Source organism: Leuciscus leuciscus, assembly GCF_965113295.1.
Source record: "Leuciscus leuciscus genome assembly, chromosome: 24".
NCBI classification, from domain to species: domain Eukaryota; kingdom Metazoa; phylum Chordata; class Actinopteri; order Cypriniformes; family Leuciscidae; genus Leuciscus; species Leuciscus leuciscus.
Window position 1 is genome coordinate 19349472 of NC_138723.1, and position 24654 is coordinate 19374125.

General features: G+C 36.9%; 1 protein-coding gene across 23 annotated transcripts in view; it reads left to right on the forward strand.

Annotated features, from left to right (window-relative positions):
• Positions 1 to 24654, forward strand: part of dlg2 (discs, large homolog 2) — a 229330-nt gene that overhangs the window by 132077 nt on the left and 72599 nt on the right. For 19 of the 23 annotated variants that reach the window (XM_082157144.1, XM_082157163.1, XM_082157161.1 and 16 more), the window contains one exon: positions 19637 to 19690. The exons of 2 other annotated variants lie outside the window; for them this stretch is intronic. In XM_082157144.1, coding sequence (XP_082013270.1) covers positions 19637 to 19690 — 54 coding nt within the window. Of the gene's footprint in view, positions 1 to 6772; positions 8132 to 19636; positions 19691 to 24654 lie in introns of those variants that run through there. 2 more of the 23 variants (XM_082157149.1, XM_082157153.1) reach the window with 2 other exon arrangements.

The window sequence follows — 24654 nt, forward strand, 5'->3', positions numbered from 1 at the left end:
TCACAATTTTCCATAGGTCCTTTTAACCGCATTTTCGCTTTTGTTAGATAATACCATTTTAAGCTCTCTCACTTTCTCTGGTGGATTTAGCCTCCCTCCCAATTTTATTGAACCATTGAACTGGTTTCAGAATTTCTGAAGTTGATTACACAGGCCTGGCTCTCGACCAGAAGCGTTCCGTGCATTAGCCTTTGAAACATCACTCACAGACGCTGCCAGCACTCAGAAACATATTCCAGTGGAAAAGAGACTAATGAAACTAATCAATGTAAGAGCTGTCTTCTGTCTTTAAAAGGACGCCAGGGGTGTTAAAACAATTTAAGGTTGGATGTGCAGCCTGGAGACAGTGCTATGCAAAATAGACACTGTGAGAGGTTTATATATGTTAGGCTGGAGGTTTATGTATGTTAGGCTGGTTTTGCAAGCATCAATCTTACCACTCTTGCAAATTGGTGTGCTATTATTTTTCGAAGACGGCAAAAACAAAACAAAATACCACAGAGGAAAGGACCTAGCTATATCTAGGGACCAGAATATAATAGAGACTTGGGCCATTAAGTAACATCCTAGCAACTACATAGCAACACGCGAAGAACCTCTTATTTTTGCAACTGTATTGCAACAGTTGTGGTGGTGAGTATACTGCACAAGCAAAGACCTGCATTTTCTTTAGAAAACAAAGATTAGTAGATATAGCCTAGCTAAAGTGTAGTAAAGGTACAAATTGACAAGATGGAAAGGACATTAAGGCCCTGGGGAAAAGGAACAAGCTATTGAGGGTTGACACAGTCTCTAAGGAGCTGAAACTGTATTTTAGTGAACACTAATGGTGATTATTATGGTTTTGGTGGTGCTTAATGCAGTGGCCATGGGCTAGGTTCAGGGAATCTCTTCTTGGATCCAACAAAAAGCTCTAAAGCTCTTTCCCCAAAGTAAGTGTTGGCACTGCTTCTCTATCCTCTATCTGCAAAGCTAACCTCTCTGCCCCTTATATTAAATTATAGTCACTCCTCTCTTTAACTTTCCTTTTTTTAAGATCGCCCTCTGCTCCTGGGTTCCATGCACTCCTCCAAAATCCAATTAGCAAAACCCAGGAGGAAGTCCTCATAACTTCCAGGACTTCTTATTCCATAATTCAGTGAAGTGGTGCGGTTAGTAAATCTGAGGCCAGGTCAGTGGTTTAAGCACAGATGGTTATTTTAGCAGCCTTTAGCTCTCCTTCAAGCTGGTACACCAAAAGCTCGGTTCAGATGCTTTTTATAATTAATTCGGTAACACTTTACAGTAAAGTTTCATTCGTTAACAAACACAACTTTTTATTCTAATAATGTATTAGTAAATGTTGAAATTAACATTAATTTAGATGAATAAATGCTGTTGAAGTCTTGTTCATTCCTAATTCATGTTAACTAAAGTAGTTAACTGATGTTAACTAATGAAACCTTATTGTTAAGTGTTACCGTTATTTATTTTCCACTGAAGTTTTGGCCCAAAATGTACTATTTAACTGAATATTTTTGCATGCTGTGTATACAGTATATTAAACACCTCCTGAGCTCCTAGTTATTAGCATGTGTTAAACACCGACCAAAGTTTGTCACTTCAGTTGATGACTGTCAGACTCTGTCAAACTTTACGATAACTGCTGAGCTAAGTTGAAACCAGTAAAGTAAACTTGCGCACTCTCTGTAGCTCTCTCATTGCCTTTAATGGGCACGAACTGAGCATGTACTCCACTAGCAAATGGCTGTACCATCATTCCTCACTCTCAGGCTGTACAACTGTTTCATTTGCGGATCCTGCCACATTACTTTGCCAGTGAGTAAAAATCGTTCACTTTTCACCCGAAGTAGACATTCAGAAAAAAGATTTCAGCAGAGCTACAGTACTTGTTCGATCCTTCATACGGCACGGCAGCAGAATTTTTTTTATAAAATGTGTGTGAAATCACTGTGTGTATAACTTTTAAAGTGCCAGAAACAATCTTAAGGACCGAGACTGATTTTGTAGCCCCACCTTGTGGTGGTAAATGTGAATTACAACAACAGCACACAAGGGACAACCAGAAACCATGAACATTGTTTTGCCTTGGACCATGTGATATATATTTTAGTTTAGTTTAGTTTAGTTTAGTTTAGTTTAGTTTAGTTTAGTTTAGTTTAGTTTAGTTTAGCTTGACTAATGTTCTCAGGTATTCTATCAAGCTCTTTCAGTGGTCATTTACATTAATACCTCTTACTTTATGAGTAATATGGCTTATAATGATAATGACCATAATGGCTTTCACTGAAGCAATAAATGACCTGTCACACATTCATTGACAAGACCAATCAGCTGCTTAAACTTTAAACTGCAACGTGGGTTTGGCTTTTGTGTGGGGATCTTGCCGGTTCTGAAGAGTGGGAGTTCTTGACTCGTCGTGTGTGTGTGTGTGTGTGTGTGTGTGTGTGTGTGTGTGTGTGTGTGTGTGTGTGTGTGTGTGTGTGTGTGTGTGTGTGTGTGTGTGTGTGTGTGTGTGTGTGTGTGTGTGTGTGTGTTTACAGTTTTGGAACAGCACGAAGAAGTGGAGGGTTGATTACTGAGAGCAGTGGAAAACACTGTTCAAGAGGGGAAAGGAGAGAAGAGCGTCTTTTTAAGATTCGGGTAGCCTGAGTACTTCACTTCTATTAAGAGCTGCAAGAGAGAGGGGGCTTTTAATCAGAACCCTGATCCCAGACACTCCCAGCGCCTGTAGTGTGAATTATAGAGCAAAATATTTCGTCATTCATTGTGCCTTGTAGAACAGCTCCAGCCCCCCTGAATTCATGAATTCACAGTGTCCAAAATGAACACTTGCAAAGTGCCAAGTGCAAGTCAAAATTTGCTTTGGGGAGTAAATGCTAAAAATGGGAATACTTGCCATTTAGATGATATCTTTTTTTACAATAAAAACTGCAACATGAAGCGTTTTGAATTGATTTGTTAGAACGACAGTCTAAACCTCGCTGATGAAAGTGACATGCGACATTCAAATCCAAAACATTCAAATGTCAACTAAATAAAACAGGGCCGCGGGAAGAGGTTTTAGGTTGGGGGTGCTGATTTTTTAATAAAATAAAATTTTAATAAATTTTATTTATTTAATTTTAATAAATAAAAAAATGTTACAGACAGTTCTCCGTTACGGACGTGAGCGCTCTAAAGCGGCACTAAAATAATGTTTTAAAACTTTCACAGAGACCTCAAACTGAAAGCACAAAGCCTGTCTTTAAATTTAATTTCGTTTTGTATTAATTGTATCTTAATTTTAATCGATGTTTCATCAACAAATTGTCTGGATTTAATAAGAAGTAGCCTAAATATAGGCTATTAGAAAATAAATAATCAGGATACGGAGGCGCTGGCGAACCTGGAGCTCGTCTCATAATGAAACTCACCGTGGGCCTATAAGGTAGCCTATTGCCTCACAGACCTGAGACATATAGATAGCTTGAAATGTCTACTTTTAAGCAGAACAATTCAAAACGAAAGAAAACAGACTGCGCTGCTTATGTAATTCGTATGAAATGTGCATTTCTCTCTGGCGCTGCGAAGATCGCGAGTCGTCAACTTCATCTGTATAGCCGACACTGACATAAAAAATAACTGTTTTATTAGTAAACAATTAAAATGTCTCCTGCTATATTTTACATATTTGCCTGTTCCTTACAAAACACTGACAGCGGGGGTTTTTTTTAGCAGCTGCGGACAAATTCTTTCGACACACACACACACAATATTAAGTAACACTCTGCGCTTATGTTTTAAAAAGATAATTTAACATATAAATACAAAAATTTAAATAGCCCACTTAAAGTGTTTATTACAAATAAATGACTAAATGCTAAAAATTTATACATTTTAATGAACAAACATATGCGTTGCATTTACAATTCTGTGAAAACAGGGGGTGCTGCAGCACCCCCAGCACCCCCACTTCCCGCGGCCCTGAAATAAAACATCTGTTGTGATTTGTGCATCATCTAATGGCTTTTACTTTTATCTTGGGCACAGATGCAAAAACATATATGAAAGCTTTTTTCAGGTTTGTTAGAAATATAATAAACTTAAAAAACAGCATAATATTTATGCTATCATAACTAAATCTATAAATATTTAGTTTTATAATTATAGTAATTTTAAATATTTTTGTTAATACTAAATTGATAATATTATTATTATTATTATTATTAAATAAAATAAATTATAAAATATAATTTATATTTTTGTCAACATAATTATCTAATAGTCAAGTGTTTTTTATATACAATATAAATAAATCTAATTTATTACCATTTAATAAACAAAATTGTTTTGGACCCTTTTGATAGTTGTATCTGCCGTTATGTGAGTGAGCAGTGTAGTGTGTGGGGAAAGGCATATAGGTGTCATGTTCTCTCACCCTTGTGAGTAAAGCTGCTTGAGTGGGCACTGTGACGTGTGTGAATGTCAGGGCTGACCACCTGTCATTTGATGGTCTGTCTGGTGAAAGGTGGGAAAATTAATTTGACAGCATCTTATGACATTTTCAGCAGTATTATACAAGGGTTTATCTCGATGACGTGGTATCACAGCTTGCTGGCACCCATGACTAGCATTTGTCATTGACACATGGCACACACACACATCCTGAGGCTGTCATGATTTCAAGCATTGACAGTGAAAAGTGGTGTTTGTCATCATGTTAAAAGTGTGATAGAAAACGCACAACACTTTCATTTGGGAATTGGAAATGGCTGACACTTTCCCACTGGATGCTTTAGCTACTTTTTAACTGACTTAGCTCACACATTTCAAATATATAATTAGAATTATAGAATTATAATTCTATCCCACCATTTTCATTACACAAAATGCAACTGCAAAAAGTACAATTGGCTATGTTAGGAATGGAATGATAGTTTAATTGTTTACTGCATACAGAGATTATACATGATACTGCCTTATATTTAAATGTTTTGTTATTTCTTTATACATTTGGATGTTGCATTGTTGTCATCATATTCCATGTCAATGACATCCAGTTATCATATCAGAAATCAATTTTTACTTTAAATTTTTACTTAACTTTTTTTTTTCCTGTTTTGATACAATTTTGTTAAAAGATGTATTTTTTTGGTAGTCTGATCAAATAATGATTCAAGTCTTGATGCAGCATGTCTAATTGATGCGTCATATTTGACTCCAGTGGAGGTTTTCAGTGAATAATGACTGAATTTTTCAGCCGTATGGACTGTTTCATTTGTAACACATTTCTATTATTTTAAAACCTTTTGACTTTCTCTTTTAGGGAAAAGTGGCCGGGATATTTTCAAAAATATGTTCTCAAAAAGAAAGTTATATGAATTTGGAGTTCATAAATGATATCCTAGCTCAGCTAAAAAATTATTTACAACCCATATGACTTTCTTTCTGAGAATACTAAAGATTTTTTATGCACATCCTGACCACTCTTTTCTATGCGAAGTAAAAAGGTTGGTATTTTAATGGTATTGCTTTACTACCATCAAAAAAAATAAACGCATAACAAATCGCATCAGGGTGAGTTTGGGCGGCATTTCCTTTCCTTTCTTGTTTTTTGTCAAAGCACCTCATTACATTCACATTCAACCCATTAGTAGAGCTTGATGCTGTTTGTGTGCCCTGCAGGTGGGATATAAAATGTCACAAGAATTTAATTGGAATGTGGGCGGAGAGAAACCTGCTTAATTGTAGGTTCAGATAAATTGAATGTTCCACAGAGATTGTTAATTATGCGAAATACTATATGATTAACTGGCATTTAGACACTTAGAATGCATACACTCTGAACAAATCGCTAAAGCCTTCATCATCAACCTTCAGTATGTTTTATTAATTTTAATCTAAGCTGACTGCCAGCTGGGAGACACTATGTGAGGGAGAATTACTAAATCAGAATGAATAACCACACAGCTAAATGCTGAATCCTATACAAATATTAAGCACTCTGTGAAGATAAACTGGCTTTTATTTTTACTGAGCTGTACCGTGTGCTAGTGGCCAGTAGGTGGGGATAATGTACACTGGTTGAGCGGACAGTCAGTGCAGCACACTGGGATTGATTCTGATGTAGCTGGATGGTTTAACTTAAGCAGTTAAGCATCAGTTGCTGAGCATAAAGCCCCTTGTTTTGATTAAATGTGACTAGGTTGGTTATAAATAGAAATCTTATTGAATTAATGAGGCTCAGTGATCCACAGGCTACAGGCTGTAGCTCTGCTGTTCCTTGCAGTTTTGTGTTTCTGCTGCTGAATTATGGATTACAAAATATCCTTTACTTTTGTTTATTACACTCTTAAAATGCAAATAATGGCCAATCTGCTGCATTATTTATCCTCTTGTTTGAAATCCCTACTACACAGGTTGCATATAAGTTTATTACTTTATTATTTGTAAATTATTTAAAATGCAGCTTTTGCCACTGAAGTTGTTGCTAACAGCTTTTTAGTAATAAAAATATATTGTAGTATGTATATATATATATATATATATATATATATATAAGATTTATTCTTTATCATTCACACATTTTTAAATACAATTTTATCTCAAGTTGTTGAATTTTTTTTTTTTTTTTTTATTATTAATCATAATTATTATTATTATTACTATAAATTATATATATATATATATGCATACATACATACACACACACACACACTCTTCGTTTATTTTGTAAAAAACTTCACCTATTAGTTAAATTCTTTTAAATTCAGTTTAGTTAATTAGCCCATACTTTGCTGCATATACTCTGTTAGGTAATATTCCTTTGTGAAGTCTGCACCAGTCCAGGCTCAGAAAAACTCTGCATTGCGGGAACAAAGGTGATGCTTGTGAGGGCCCTTCTGAGACTAAAGTGACAAATGAGACACACTATGGTCTTGTCGACTTCACTGATGTATAAGCAAAGGCCACAGGACCACAACTCCACATCAAGTGTGCCATTTGGGACAGGGCCATTAAAGTTTGCTGCATTGCTTGGCAACCTGGAAAAGCAAAGAGTTAGGTTAATTAACTATATTATTATCTGGTTATTAAAAATATATGTAACAATTTATTGAACATTGGGTTTGTTGTATCATATTTGCCATTGCCACCGCTTTATTAAAAGCATTAAACCACTTTTTTTTTTTTTTTTTAATGCTAAGGAGGATTTAGAACACTTATTAGTTCAATTTGTACTGTTTATACATTTCTGTCTTCCTTCAGGCTATGTGGCTTAGATCTCTGGAGTAGCTGCGAGCTTTTCGTGCACTTTGAGCCCGCTGCAAGAGATCATTTGAATGATTTTATCATGTTGAAAAAGTGCAGCTGTCAGTAAGACATCCGTCTGTCTGATTGGGGGGGTTTGGGGTCCCCAGCTGTTCAGGGTTTGATTGCTTCTGCCTTGAGCAGAGATGCTGTCAAGACACACCGCCAGTCAAATCATCTATTGACAAAGAGCTTCCTCACATACACACACAAACACACTCGTCTACCTCTCTTTCTTCTCTTATTCCCTCTTGTGTTCTTTCTCAACGTCTTCCTAACTAAAACATGCCTTGTGTCTACAAGTAGCCAGCTTTCTCTCTCCCTCTCTCTCTCTGACGCACACACACACACACACACAGAGCCCTCTCACTAGCTCTCTCACTGTCAAGAGCACACTGCTCAGATAGCGCCCAGAGGAGTGCTGCTCACCACAGCTGCGTCCTCTGCTGCTGCCGCCTGCACCGGGATACAAATGGAGAGACAGGGAGGTGAAAGACACAGGGCAAGAGGAGGAGAGGAGCGCACATTGGGGATGACAGCTTACCTGAGCAAGCAGCAGAGCTGCTGTGTGGAGATGCACGGGCGCGTGGGAGATCGCGGAGGGGGCGAGGTGCCCTGTTCTTGCAGCTGGCAGCATGAACCACAGCATGGATACAACTACCAGCCCTCATCCTCCCCGTCCATGTCCACTCTGCCCCGTCAGAGGGCCAAACTCACGGCTTCGCGCTCCGAGAGCTCCTGGAGGAGTCCCAGTCGCGGCGTGCTGCAAGCCAAAGGGGGGAGCTGCGATCTGTGGACTGAGTGCGGCTGCCATCCTCACAACTGGCATGAGCCGTACCAGGTAACCGGTGACATCTGGGCTAGGTACCAGGAATGTGAGGGGGCAGGTGCATTATGGGTAATCTGATATGAGGACTTAAAGTAATAGTGAGAAAAGCGAATGAAGTCGGGTTGATTTAAGTTGTTAAGGGCTTGAAAACCCTGTCAAATTGTGTTTTTCGGGACTGAAAAAGTTACAGAAACTAAGAAAATCTATGTATATTAAATGTATGTTAAAATGTGTACAGTCAGTAAGATTTTATTTTAGTTTTTATATTCAGCAAGGATGCATTAATTTCATCAAAAGTTACAGTAAAGACATTTATAATGCTACTAAAGAATTCTATTTCTAATAAATGCTGTTCTTTTGAACTTTTTATTAATCAAATAATGTTTCACGGTTTGCACAAAAATATTAAGCAGCGCATCTGTTTTCAAAATTAATAATAATAATAAATGTTTCTTGAAAACCAAATCAGCATATTAGAATGATTTCTGAAGGATCATGTGATGCTGAAGAATGGGGTAATGATGCTGAAAATTTCAGCTTTGCTGTCACAGGAATAAATTACATTTTATAATATAGTAAAATAAAAACAGTTGTTTTAAACTTGAATCATTTTTGCCGATATTCCTGTTTTGATTGTTATTTTTGATCGAATAAATGCAGCCTTGGTCAGAAGTAAAAAAAATAAAAAAATAAAAAAAATCCAGTAAAACAGATCAAGAAATCACAAACAACTGGAAAAGTCATGGAAATGTATTGGTTAACCAATAGTGGAAACCTATTGAAGCCCAGCTGAACAGATAATATTCTGGTTTTGAATGCAGGTGGTTATTGAATATTTGGTTGTCAAGTGGTCTTTATCAATGACTGTTGTATATGTTGCTTTAGCCATAAGGAGTTGTGTTCTCTTCTATAAGTGCGTATTACCCCTGGAGCCCATGTTCTGATCTGCTTGTTGTTCTTGTTGCTGTGTGCTGAAATCACTTTTTATCGCATGAACTGTTATACACAACATGACTCTCATATCACAAATACTAGAGCGGTGATGATAAAGTAATCTGTTTGTGCATGAGAGAGAAAGATCCAGCTAAAAGCCCAAATCAGGCCAATGCATCACACACCCCATCAGTGCACAAACACAGCTGGACGCTGCAGTCTGAAGACCCTCTGTTTATGTGTGTGTGTGGGGGGGGGGATTTGTAAGGATTGTTATACCAGTAATTTTTTACCTTGTGGGGACATATTTTTTGGTCCCCATGAGGAAAACGGCTTATAAATCATACTAAGTGATGTTTTTTGAAAATGTGTGATGGGTAGTGTTTGGGATAGAATATGGAGTATACTGTATAAGCCATTGTCTATGGAATGTCCTATAGTAATAGTGTGTGTGCGTGTGTGTGTGTGCTCTCTCCTCTTGCAGTACTGATTTGTGTTTAAAGTACCCCAGGACTATCTTAAAGGGTTAGTTCACCCAAAAATGAAAATTCTGTCTGTAATTACTCACCCACGTTGTTCTAACCCCGTAAGACTTTCGTTCATCTTCGGAACACAAATTCAGATATTTTTGATGAAATCTGAGAGCTGGCTCACTCCTTAATAGGCTGCTAGGTAATCGATATCTGCCATCCAAGAAAAGGTAGTAAAGACATCGTTAAAATAGTCCAAGTGACTATAGTGGCTCAACCTTAAGTTTATCAAGCGACGAGAACACTTTGTGCGCAAAAAAAATACAGACTTAATCGCATCGCTTCTGGGTTGTACATCAGAACGTAGGTGAGCCTACATAGTGAGCCTACGCTCTGACGTACAACCCAGAAATGCTACACAGTTATACTATGTCAACAGCTTAGGAGAATGACATGGAAGAGAAGAGATGGTTGAATAAAGTCGTTATTTTGGGGGGTTTTGCGCACAAAAAGTATTCTCATTGCTTGATAAACTTAAGGTTGAGCCACTGTAGTCACTTGGACTATTTTAACAATGTCTTTACTAACTTTTCTGGGATGGCAGATATCGATTATCTAGCAGCCTATGAAGAAGTGAGCCAGCTCTCAGATTTCATCAAAAATATCTGAATTTGTGTTCCGAAGATGAATGAAAGTCTTACGGGGTTTGGAACAACATGAGGGTGAGTAATTACTGACAGAATTAACATTTTTGGGTGAACTATCCCTTTAAGCAAAAGTGGAGCTCTCATTTGGTACTTCCTGCGTTAAATCTAAAGTTATTCAGTGCATGTGACACCTTTTTTGTGTTTTGTCTCAAAACCTTAACATACAGTACATAAGCAGCAGGATTGTTCTGCCTGCTGATTGTAAGATCCTCATTACATTTGTTTTGACACATTACTCAGTACTAGAGCTGAAGAGGATGATGCTACCAATTTAGATGCATTTTAACACTTAAATATGGAGATTGGTTTAGTGATTGCTTGGTAACATGATGGGAGACACAGGAAGGGTAGAGAGAAATTAACATGTGGCTTTGCTTCCACCACCGTTTCTCTACATGAAAACACCTCCACTCTTCTCATCTAGGGCTTAGGGGACGTTGTGTGTGCAGACTGAGAGTGGTTTTCAATCACCTTTCAGCTCAAACTGTTGACTGGACATGGTTAGATCTCTCTTTGATCATCTTTCCGTTCAGAGAAAGTCACCAAGAGACACTTTTAACCAATACTTTTACTATAGGACCAGTGGCAAAGTATTTTGGTTTTGTGTGTTTACCAGCACACAATAATTTATATTTTAATATTTAGGAATAAAAAAAAAAAAAGACCCATACATATACATATATGCCATTTTTCCTCTCAGCATACATTTAATTTAATTGCAACACAGTTGATTAATTCATAAGAATGTCATATATATATATATATACTTCTTGCAAAAACATTTTAAAAATCGTACTGACTGTGAAGCATTATTTAAAATTTTCCCTTATTTAGTTTATAGAAAACATTCTAATATGCTGATTTATTTCATATTATTTATGTTAAAAACAGTTGTGAATGTGCTGCTTAATATTGTTGTGGAAAATTGTTGTTGTTTCTTTCGGATTATGTGATGAGTAGAAATTATTTATATGAAATAGAAGTTGTAACATCATTCGTGGCTAGTCATGTCTTTTTGATCAATTTCATCCTTGCTGACTAAAAAATATGAATAATTTCTTTAAAAAATGACCCCAAATTGATGAATGGTATTATTACTATTCATTTTTTTAAATTTAGTAAAGTAGTTATAAATAAAACCCCAATCATTATATGTATTGGTGTTTATGGGGTCCCTCTGTCTGCTGCTCTTGGATGCTTCTTTGAGTTGGTGTCTCTGTGGTTTTCAGCTCTTATAAGGCTGTTGTTGTTGACTTTTTTTTTCTTGTGCATTATTGACTGTGGTGTGGTAGCTCTATGTATAGTTTCTGTGGCCTGAATTATTGAGAGTGGTAAAGTGGGACAAGAGCAGAGTCTCTGAACGCCTTTGCGGGACCTCTCTGAGCAGCACATAACACATCTGCATACCAATCATTTTTATCGTCATCTTTGATGTTTGGTTTAGCAAAAAAACAACTACTAGTTGGAGTAATTTGCAGTTGTTTGCTCTACTGCGGTATGCAAATCCCCATTGCTGTTACACTGTTTTCTAAGAGCAAAACGGTCAGTATACTGTAGTGATAAATCTTTATTCAGTTATATTTTTAAATGCTTATGACTGGTCTCTTTGTTTCACTAAAGGGTATTTTTCATCTGGTAATTTGATATACCGTAAATCAAATTAGGAATGTCTGATGAGTAGTTTAGTTGAAGTTTACATTCATCCCTCTTGGTATTTTATTCACCGAGGTACAATTTTAACATCTAAGGTGAATTGCTATCACTCATAAGGACAACCTTAATTATTCCAATTGTGCTTATTAACATCAGTGTTGATGGGGTCCCTAGGTACGCCACGCTGTATTAATCATGTTTTGCCTGACTAGCAATGCACTTCACATCAGTGAAACTTCACTTTCTGATCAGTGGTCTGGATCTCATAAACATCTGCAATGTACCACAACACACTTCTCAAAACACTCACACTAGCTGAAAAAAGTATTTGAGAAGTATGACGTGTTGTTTTAAGTTACATAAACTAGCATAGACTGAGTTTCAACCCGAGCACTTTCTTGATCTTGTGTTACCTGCCCTAAAATGCTGATATGCTGAAAACAGACACTTCTGTGTACCAAGACTTTTCCCAACTCTGCAGAGGCACGAAGATGCTTAAAGCAGAAAGTCTGCCCCAGTTTGGCTCCACAATAAGCCCATAAGATGTTTGTGTTCGTGCTCTCTTTACTAAACACTGCAAAGCTGGTCTGCTCTACGTCATACAAGCACACACACTTCAGACACAGCATCTTATCTATTTCTTGCATCTTTAGCCTTAAAAACACTTTGATATTCTATGATATGCTGTTTCATTCAGCATGCTGTAGCATTTTGAACACAAATAATTTTTTATCCCCTAATTTTTATTGAGAGCTGTTTGTGAAGCTGATTATGTAATGCCCTCACCTCTGTGCTGGGCTGGGCCACGTGAGCGCTGGCTGAAAGAGGCCGGTCGTGCTCTGTATCCATGTGTTTGCGAGCACTTACACACAGATAACGCTGGAAACAGGCAGCATCCACTTCCACCGATTGTGAGTGAATTAATGAACAAAGAGTTTGCACATTGAAAAGCTCTTTCTACTAAGATTTATTCAAATCTGTCTGTTTTGCCCAGCCAGGGTTTTAACTAAGTGCTAGGTATTTTGCAGTATGTATTTACATCAAGTAGGCTAGATGTTGTCTGTGTACATTTAGCACTGGTCCCTTTTCACTGTCTTTCCTCTCGTCAGCTTCCTACAGTCTAGTCTACATTAGCACTATTGACATGAGACATGTTAGTCCAGCGTCCCACTGCCCCTGTTGCCGATAAAGATGCGTGCGCAAATAAATTCCCTCATTGGTTTGAGAAACTTTGATATAGAAGTCTCTGTATCACAGTTAGCTGTCATGACCTCATTCTCTATTCCTCAAAGAGCAATTTTGCATGCACAACACTTCTGATAAAGCATTGCCATTTTGGATTCTATTTGATGTCTATTTGATTTCCAAGTCCACAGTCCAAGTGACTGTGTTTTGGTGGAAAGAACAAATAACTACGTCCTAACACCATCGGATAACCTTTAATTACTCTGAACCACTTTCAGTTTCAGTATGAGGTCTTCAAATACACCAAAGCCTCATAAAGACAAAATGACTCAGCGATTCTTGATTTTGTCTTTGATATTCAGCATTAATTATTCAAACCAAGGTACCCAAATTATTTTCCGGTTGTGCTGTTTTTATATTTATCTCTGTAGAAATGTTCATAGTCACCCACATCCATAGAGTTAATATTATACTGTCAGACAGAGTGCTGAACTTGATGTCTGGTGTTAATCTAAAATAAATCTGCATATCATTTGCATATTGATGAATGCAGTCATGTTTATTTATTGCACCACCTAGCAGGAGCATGTAATGTTTTAAAAATGATGGGTTCAAATTAAAATTGGGATTTGGCATTACAGAGCTCAGAATTATCAACATAATATTCAAGACCATTCAATATAAACTTAAATCTGCAATATGCAAAAGCCCTCTTCACGCTTATGACTAGTAGTTTAGCAATGTCATCCTAGTTGAAAATTGGAGTCATCTTTCTGAGTGTATGTGTCTCAGGGGACGGCATCTTTATGACTCACTTTCTGAAATGGCCAATATTGCTCTTTGTCATCCAGGGAGATATTAAACTTAGCTTTTGCTCATTTACGTTCTGTTTGCTTTTTTATTTCCGACCATTAAACTGTCATATTTTGAGATAACGCTGCAATTATCTTTTAATCTCTTTAATGTTTGTCTGCCATGCCATGATGGACCTCATCAGTAGATAATAGCTCCAGCTACAGTAGATAGCACATTTCTGTTGTTGATCCTGCCTTGTCATTCATCACAAAATGTGGGATCTTCTTAATCCTATAAAGCCTATTGTGTCATATTTGAGGCTTCTAAATTATCAACATGATCAAAACTTGTTGATCAAAACATGAAAAACCTGTTGTCTGATTGTTTGATAGCTTATACTTTCTTTGCAAGTAAAAGGACTTTTAATATCATACTAAAAATGTCCACCTTCTCATGTCTTTTTGCTGTGAAATCTACTGATTTTTACAAAGTAACTGTAAGAATCAATTTTATATTGTAAGTTATATTTCCAGACGAATACTTACTGAACTGAAGCACATGATTATCCATACATCATTTAAAAAAAAAAAAAAATCATGCTTGTGAGAAATGTTTATTTGTTTTGCCCCCACAATAAAACCTACAGGACTTTGTTCATAAAACTAAGCATTTAAATATCATCTTACTAAGACATTATTGAGAGCTATAGAGTGACAGCTGATATTTATATGCATTTATGTAAGTATTCTGTGATAAAATCTCACTTATTTACATTATAAGCTTTCAGATTTTCATCTTACTTATTTGGCCATATACATTTTAGCAACTGCACAAGGGTATTTTTGCTTAATTTGGGTCCTCTGAGATGTTTTTTCCTCCTCAGGTGTGAGCTTGATATTTTCCTACCTATATCATACTACATGAGCCATACAAGCCTGATGTATCAAACCCAATAATCAACAAAAAACAATACGCAAACTTTGTATGCAAGATTTTTTTTAAGAAATCGTAAAAAAATGTAAGGTTCAATAACCATTTCCATTTAAAAAAAGAAAGAACGAACGATTTTTCTGATTATTATTTTCTATGTCATGCTTTACAGGGATAAAAACTAACACATTGTTTAGTGTGAACTCGAGCTGACTTTGTGTCTCAAACCTCAGTGGTAAAGCTCAAGCTTTTAATGAGCTTTTTCCTCTCTGTTGTGTGCTTTCCAACACATCTCTCTGGTTCTCCGGTCCCGGTGTGATTGAGGCTGTAGCTCTCAAAGCGGGAGATGTATTAATGTAATTAGAGTCAGTGCGCAGTAAGCAGGGACAGCCTCAATCTCTGCTGTCGATCGATCTTTAGTCGCCACTACAGGCCGGCTGTATCTCCCTGAGGATTTGTGTAGTAGGCCATCTCTGAATGCTAATGTGTCTGTGATAAACCTCCAGCTGAATGAGTTTGTAGAGTGTGCTAGCCCATCTTTCATTATTGTTAAAGGTGGTGTGCCTGTATTGGTAACAAACAGAATTACAAAAATAACGACTGGTTTCAATCAGGTTTCCTAAAACACAGGTCTGCCATTGGTCAGAAAAACAGATAGTCCCACCCCAAACTCACGCCATTGGTTGGGCAAGTGTTGCTGTGATGGGCTGGTCGGGATTCTCCAACAACAGAGCAATGTTTTGAGAGTGCCATAGAGCTAGAGTTTACTTGCTTCGACTTACAAATGGCTGTTGTTTAGCCTAATGCAAAGTTGTGAAATTTGTTTGAAATCAGTGGAAGCGAGAACAGCCACATAGTTGCAAAACTTCAATTAGACATGTTGATCTGTGGGACTAATGCACATGATGCAGGTTTGAGTGCTTCCAGAAACTAGTCCTCCACTCATTCCTCAGTAACTTTGTCATTAAATAAAAAAATAAACTGTAAAAGAAAAGAAATCAAAGAAAAGAAAAAAGACATTCAGTCATGCAGACCAATCATATGATATGAATTGTTAGGCATCATCAGATATGCATTATTAGCTTTTCAGATATGCAGTATTAGCTTTTGTCGAACTCGTATTCTATTTAAAGTGCTCAGTTGAAGGGCGTTGATCCCCCCTCCCCTCCCCCCTATTAGTGAAATAATGAGAAAATGTGTCAGAATCAAGTCACGATGGAATTCAAATGCAGATTTCACTAGACATTTTTAGATTTTTCAATATGTTTGAAATAAGTATTTTATGCTCACCAAGGCTGCATTTATTTGATCAAAAATACAGTAAGAAAAATGTGAAGTACTATTACAATTTAAAATTACTGTATTCTATTTTAATATTTTAAAATGTAATTAATTCCTGTGTTGGTAAAGCTGAATTTTCAGCATCATTGCACCAGTCTACAGTGTCACAAGATCCTTCAGAATATGCTGATTTGCTGCACAAGAATGTTTATCAATGTTGAAAACAGTTGTGCTGCTTAATATTTTTGTGGAAACTGTGATACTTTTTTCAGGATTTTTTTATGCATAGAGAGTATAAAATAACAGCACTTTTAAAAAATATATATATTTTGTAACATTATAAATGGCTTTACTGTCACTTTTTATTTATTTAAATCATCCTTGCTGAATAAAAGTATACATTTTTATAATAAAATATATATTTTTTAATAATAATAAATAAATCAGTAAATACATGCATACAAAATCTTACTTACCCCAAGCATTTGAATGGCAATATACTGAGTAATAAGTGACATTAGAGATGCTCCAAAACCACTCAGCATGTACACTGCTTGTGACAAAGAAACACTCTTGACAACAGAGCAAACAGCGAAGGATGTCTATAAAGTAAATGTATTGAATTAATAGAATGGTAAACAAATGAAATATTTATGCAATACGCGTTTTGATTGAGCATGCAGCGGCATAGACGCGCAAGCTTGTCGAGCGCACATCCCTTTTTCACAGTCATCGCTGGAAAGTTTGTAGTTTGGTCTGATATGGCAATAGCAAAGAAAGTAAAATGAGGAGCATGTTACTAACGTTAACTTAGCAGTAAAGAGAGAGACAGAGAGAGTGCATGCTCTCTCGCATGCTCTTGATTGCTGATTGTTGCAGCTCTTAAAGTGACAGCAGCCTAATAAACCTACCGCTGTCTTTGTCCTCAATTTTAATCTAACACAAAAGACAGAGAAAATCACTCACTGCTCTTGACTGATTGAGTCCTGCTAGAGCAGCTCTAAATGTTCACTGTCCTATTAAATTACAGATTAATTAAATATGATAGAGCAATAATATGAACAGTGAAAGTAACAGTAGATCCTGCAATATATTTTAACAGGCATAAATAGGAATGAAAATAACTGATGGAAATATCTATTTGCTCAGCCAAGTAATTTGATTCATATTCTTTTGGTTTCTCTGCCCGATATTAAATTCCAAAACAGTTATCGGCAAGTACTGGGTATCGGACTCGTTCTGGAAAAAGTGGTATCGTGGTAGTTGACATCATATTTAGAGTAATACTTTGGATTATCACTTAACAGCCATTACACTTCATGAGGACATTTATCTAAATGAAAGTTGTCCTGCTGTTTACCTTTAGTAACTGGGATTAAGCCTTTTAAGTGATTTATTTTGGTTATATTTGTGAGTTTGATTCATATTTGAGCTGTTAACGTTCACATCTAAGATATTAACATCAGTGTGTATGTGTTTGTGTATGGAAGCATGGATGGGGTTGTATAAGTGTGAACTTAGCACTGGTTCACCCGAATTTATTGTAGATTCAAATAGTAATAGTTTGTAAATAAGAAAATGCATAATCATATCTGCATACAGTATCAACATATTTCTTAAAGGGTTAGTTCGCCCAAAAATTTTAATTCTGTCATTATTTACTCACCTTCATATCGTTCCAAACCCCTTAAGACCTTCGTTCATCTTAGGAACACAAATGAAGATATTTTTGATGAAATCTGAGAGCTTTCTGTCCCTCCATTGACAGCAACGTCATTGCAACTTTCAAGGCCCAGAAAGGTGGTAAAAACATTGTTAAAATAGTCCATGGGCCTTATTTTAACGATCTGAAACGCAAGTGTCAAGCGCAAAGCGCAAGTAACTTTGTGGGCGGGTCTCGGGGTCTATTTTCCTGGCGGGATAAATGACTCTTGCGCCCGGCGAAAATCTAAAATGGGTTGGTCTGAAGTAGCTTCATTATTCATAGGTGTGGTTTGGGTGTAACGTGAAATAAACCAATCAGAGCGTCATCTCACATTCCCTTTAAGAGCAGACGCGCTTTTTCCATAGCGGACTGCTATTGTAACGGCGGATTTGCCAGGCGCGCGCCAGGAGCGGTTCACAGCCAAGGAGAGCAACGCTCTCGTCACGGCCGTAAAATAAAGAAGTTACATTGAAATGGAGAAACCCACCCAAATTAACTTTGGTTAAACAGGCGTATGATAATTTGGGTAAATGTGTAAGCTAGATGTATGCTTTTATAATAAATTGTCTATCTATCTATCTATCTATCGTAATAATGTATGATTTGCAAAAATGAAAACTGCTGCTTCTGTGTAGATGAGAGAATCAAAGTGCGCGTTGTGCACACGCTACATTGATTATGGCCAAGCATGCGCCCTTAAAATAGCATATGAATAACATGCGCAACGCGCCACTGACTTTAAACAATTTTTTCCTGGTTAGTGGCGCAATTGTTTTCTAAACCATCAAAATAGCATGAGGGAACGTTTGCGCCGGAACACGCCTCCTTTTTTGCGCTGAACCGCCCCCGGGAGCGCAAGTTCATTCCCTAGTTTAGCGACGTGCTTCTGTGCAGGGAAAAGCGCGCTTTGCGCGGGTGCAAAATAGGAATGATACATGCGTCGGTGTACAAAGTCAATTGCGCTGGGTGCAAGATAGGGCCCCATGTGACTACAGTAGTTCAACCTTAATGTTATGAAGCGATGAGAATACTTTGTGCGTTTTTGTTCCTTTAAATATAGTAAAACAAAATATTTGTTAGGTTTTGTGGTCTGCAGTAATTCACATGATTTATTCCTGCCTCCAGGACCACAGACATCATTATTAAGGTAAATTAGCCTAACTGTGCAGATACCGTTATTGTACTGTGAATTGTGCAGCTGTACATTATGCTGTGTAAAATGAGCAAATATTTTCTAATAAAGGCTAATGAATGGGGTTACACTTCACAACGGTCAATGAAATTAGAGAGAAGGCACAGAATAGAGGTCCACCCACTAAGATTTCTGGCCTCAGTGCTGTGTGGGACAGATTCGTTGACTTTGTGTGGTCATCAGAAACTATCTAAACAGCACAGAGAAAAAGAGAGAGAAACATAAACAATTTCAACATTCATGTCATATATTTTTTTTCCCTCAGCAATGATCACATGCGAAATTATGCCATGTTTTATTTCATCATTCATCTAATCGATCTGTGTGTGTGTGTGTGTGTGTGTGTGTGTGTGTGTGTGTGTGTGTGTGTGTGTGTGTGTGTGTGTGTGTGTGTGTGTGTGTGTGTGTGTGTGTGTGTGTGTGTGTGTGTGTGTGTATGTAAATATGTTGTGTTCCATTTACTGTGGGTGTTGCTGCCGACTGTTGTTTTGAAGATGTGTTCTTCATCATGGCATCTGTGAGCTCAGCGGTTCCCATCATGCTCTGATGTATCCCTTAAAAACTAGGCCAGTTCACGCATCTCCAATCCAATCCACTCTGATCTTTATCTCTCTCTTTCTGTTTTCCTCTCCATCCATCTCTCTCTCCCTCCCTTTCTTTTCACAGGCAAGTCCTGCCCCAATTATTGTCAACACGGACACTTTGGAATCTGTACCATACGTGAGTTTTGATTTTTCTTTTATTTATTGCATGTTCATGACATTATGCTCAGCCGTGACATCGCCAATCACCCACTTGATGAGTTCACTGCCCACGCAGAGTGAGTGGCAAATAAATTTGACATCCTTTTTATTTTTTTGCTTTTCATGAATTTAGTGTCATCTATCACTCTCCACGCTGTGCAAATAGGATCAACATATTCAATGATTGATGACTTTGCATAAATAAGCCAGATAAGGAGGCCAGCGATTAGCTGTGGGTTTAGATTAGCACTGGCTTTTCACAAAGCTTTTCTTTTATGGGATTGAAATATTAATGTTCAGTATCAACTGCATTTTGGGTGGGATGTATGGAGAGATTTGATGAATGATTTAAAACAGGTCTTGGATCAAATAAACAGTTAGTTAAGTAATGGTTAAGACAGGAAAATACAGGAAAGACTAGGATTACTTAAAGTATTTATATTAAATTAATAAAATAACAATATATTACAATAATTTAATTGCAGCAGAATTACTACAAATATGGGGGGGGGTGAATTGGGCAATGGGGGGCCTTCAAGTCAAAAAAGTTGAGAACCACTGGTTTAGAGAAATTAACCACTCTATATTGGGGTGTGACAATACACAACATTGGGTTCACTAGAACGAGATGAGCCTATATTTTAACACTGCTTTTAAGAAATCTTCAATGACAAAATATAAGACTGGAAAAATATTATTTTATTTGAATGAAAGTCACAAAATGCAAAACAATACAGATGCATTTTAAAATGTGGGCAGCCCTGCAAGCACTGTCAAAGGTTTTGCCACAAACTCAACTCGTCATCTTGATATCGCAAGAAAGCTTTTTAACTTGACAGGAAATATTGTCACATGGCATAAGATCACGTGGCACACCCCTATTCTATATCTCCCAATAATAATTTTATGACAGCAAAAAGATACGTGCACCACGACCTGAAGGTGAACATTTTTAGAATTATACTAAAAGGTCTTTTAGTATGCTTTATTAATCACACGGCATAAGGCATGTAGTGGATTGTGTACAATAGTTTTGATCATGTTAGAGGCCTTAGAAATGTGTGTATCAAATTTGATACAGTAGGCTATATAGAGTTGAAGCTTTGTTCCAAAACCTTATGAGCTGCCTACCTAGGCAGCATTATAATGAAGGCACGTATACTTCATTATTAAAATGATCCCATAAAGCTGAGTATGCTCATCCGAAAAGTGTGAACAGTGCATGTTATGAAAAAAGAAATGTTTATCCAATATTTCTGTGTTTTGTATTTTTATGCATATTAGAGAACAGTTCTGACAAACCCAATTGGAGAATACATTGTGTCAATCAGTCAATTATGAGATTCCATTTCATAGTATTCTGCCTTAGATAGTGGTTGCCTCTTATTTTTTGAAGTTGTAAATACAACATTATTGGGAGTATGTTTTACACACAAAAAAAAGAATCTATTTCAGTCTTTCTGCTTCAAAATTTCATATTTAATTCATTGTGATACTTGCCGTATCTTTGTAATTAATAGTGAAATTTATTATCAATTTCCGAGTGAAAATTGTGTGCTTTTCATTTTGAATCAGAACTAAAGAGGTAGATAAATGCAAGAGGAGAAAACATTGAGCACATGATAGAACAGGTGATGGGATTGAGTGAAAGAACACAGGGAAAGTAGTGTTGAATCAGACACTAACACAGAGCGATAAGTACTCGGCACGAAGCGCAAAGAGCGTGCACACAAACACGTTAACAACCGCTTGACCTTGAGTCGGTAGAGGAAGGTTTTGTCTGTTTCCTGCAAACTACAAAATGATGTGTTTTTTCCTGTTATTTCAGTGTTGTAATTTGACCATGTCCAGAAACAGCCAGCCATTCATGACCAAAAAAAACATTTTTTTAATAATTTGTCCTGCTTCAGCTTGTTTGTTAGATGAAAGATAAATCACAAATAATATCTCGTTGACCACTCAATTGTTTCTCCTAAACGACAATGCGATTAAATGGAGGTTAAAAAGATTCTCTTCCTCCATTACATCAGAAAGAAATCATGAGAAATATCCCACTATTCTTGCTCTGTTTCATTAAAAGAATCTCCTCCGTTCCACATGGCTCTTACACACACCCTTCACGTTCACCGAGGATAATATAATTTGATTCTCGTTTCTCTGCCGGCATCTCAGTAATGAATTATTAATATCAAGGCATATCCAGTTGACTGTGGATGTGCCGTGTTTTAGTCAAAGCACCATACTTCCATCAACAATGCGAGATCGACCATTACATCCTGAATCCAGCAACACGCTTAATGCTGTTAAGACGGCTTAATTGTTTTTCCCCCTTTTCTTTCTGCTGTTCTCAATTTAAAGCCTGCTGTGGACTTGTGTTGGAGTACGTGTGAGATTGATGATTATCAGCTGCTTTAAGCACCAATCTGTGTTTGATAGAACTTCAAATATCCTATTATGAGTGAACAAGAGAGTGAAGATGGAGTTCTGGTAAAAGAAAACACTATGATGGATTGCTCCAGTAGAGCAGGTGTTCACTCTGAGTTTAGCCTATAAACACTGTGTGTGTGCGTACTGCGTACGTGTGCGTGCGTGTGTGTGTGTGTGTGTGTGTGTGTGTGTGTGTGTGTGTGTGTGTGTGTGTGTGTGTGTTCTGTGCTCCCAAAATGCAAATCTCTAAAGTAGAATGAATTCACTGACCCTTTTTTCGTTGATAACTTTATTTTAGCATTACTACAGTATTACGGGTGCTGGAAAATTAAAATGCTGACATTGGGATTTAACGTATGCTGCGTTTTAGATTTACGCACATAATCTTTGAATTATCTGAGTTGTGGGAGGGGTAGATGGGTAACAGAACTATAGCGTTAAAATGTGTTGCTGTGATTAGATGTACTGTATTGGAGGCCTGTGTGATCCATCCATTATAGTTTCATTCATAACTATCTTACGTTTTGGCAAATTTGTGGCTAATTTGTATGAATTCATATGATTGCAGTCCTACGATTTTGTACGATCTGCTTACACATTACGCCCCAGTGATGGTTGTGTTTTGGGATGGGGCTGGGGTGGACCCTATTTTTTTAAATAAGAATTTTACATTTTCGTATGATTCACATCATACGTATTCATATGAAATTGCCACCTCATAAAGTAGTTAAGTTTCCTGTAAGATTGGGTTGATCCATTGGATTGAGTCACTGTTGAGGAGATATAAAGACTCCATACTTCCCCAGAGAGTAAGAAAGGTGTGCTGCAGTAAACCCAGCAGGAAAGGACCGAATCGAGCTCATTATGCATGTATTCATGGCAAACATTTATTCTGCGCACACACATTCACTCACCCAGTACAGTGTCATCTGTTCTCTTTATTAAAAGGAGCCTCAGTTGCTTTAGTGTGCAGATTTGCCTCAGGTTAAGTGCTATGTGGGCTTTGTGATGTTTATCAATGAAGTGTTAAGGCTAGTTGAAAAATCAAGCTTAAAAGACAAATTTTCTTAGTAGTCATGAAAGAAATGAGAAATGTCACTTTTATCTGTTGATGCTTCTGAAAGATGTTGAAAAAAGCCACAGTGTGTGAAACTGCCAGACATTATATATACAATAAAGGAGAGCAGTAGACCTTTTGTCAGAGAAGATTAAATATTTAATTTGATGCAAACACAAAACATTCAGTAGGCTATGTTATAATGCTGGATGTCTTTCCAAAATCTCCTGGTTGTGAAAATTATAGGTGTTAGGTAGACTATAATGTATTGCTATAAAGATGCACAGTTATGCATAAGAGACAGTTCTAAGATAAAGAGTTTTGGTCAAAATCTAAGGCAAGGTTTTTTTTTATTATATTACATTACATATATTCATTTTTTTTATTATATTACATTACCATTCAAAAAAAAAATTTTTTTTTAAAGACACACTATGCAGTTTCTGTTTTTCTCAAACAGCGACCCCTAGAGTCGCTGTGGAGTACTTGTATTTAACGTTACTGCCGTAAATATAGTTCATATAGGCTGCTTCATATGTTGTTGATGTATGTGACGTCGTGCCGTAAAGCAAGTCGTGATATTTCGGGGCGCCACTCTCAAACTTGCATTGCTGGTTTTGCCAGCGGCGTCCCCCCCATGCGCACTCCAGTTATCTTTGTTTTATTTACAACTTCAATTTACAACAATGATTTCATGTGACTGAAGACTGGAGTAATTAATGGCTGCTGAAAATTCAGCTTTGCCATGACAGGAATAAATTACATTTTAAAATATATTAAAATAAAAAAAGTGTGTTAAATTGTAATAATATTACTAATTTTATTACTGCATTTGTGATTTAAATAAATGCATCCTTGGTGGTAAATTCTCTTTTATTTTATACCAAAAATAATTATCTCATGTAAGCTCAGGATTTACATGTATTATGTATTTTGTGTGCTTTTTAGACTATTACATAGGTAGCTTAGCAACATGTTAATGTTAAACTGAAATTGAAAGATTAGTCTTTTGTGTATTCCATGATGGTTAGAATGCTGCCTTAGAAAGTACAGTAGATGACTATATAGGCAATAGACTGAAAGGCAGCTCGCTAATTTTGACACATGTACTACAGTTTAAGTGCAGTTACGCCTGCTGTTGCCTATAGTTTAAGACCTGGCGAGAAATCTGGTTAAGTACTGTTAATTATGAAGCCTCCACTGTGCTCACTTTGTAACTGTAGTGGGAACAGAGCTCAGTTAGAATTAGCGCTAAAGATAATCAAGGGGGCGACAGGATTAATACAGCATTATTGAGAGTGTGCTCAGTCTGTGTAGCTGTTGAATAACTTCTACCATAGCTTCAGCAAAATGGCCCCTTCTGCCTACTTTTAACAGCATATTTGTTTCCGTTCGCTGTCAGGAATAACAGTGGTTAGTTCATGGTGTTAATTAGTCCACATGGGTGTGTATTGAGG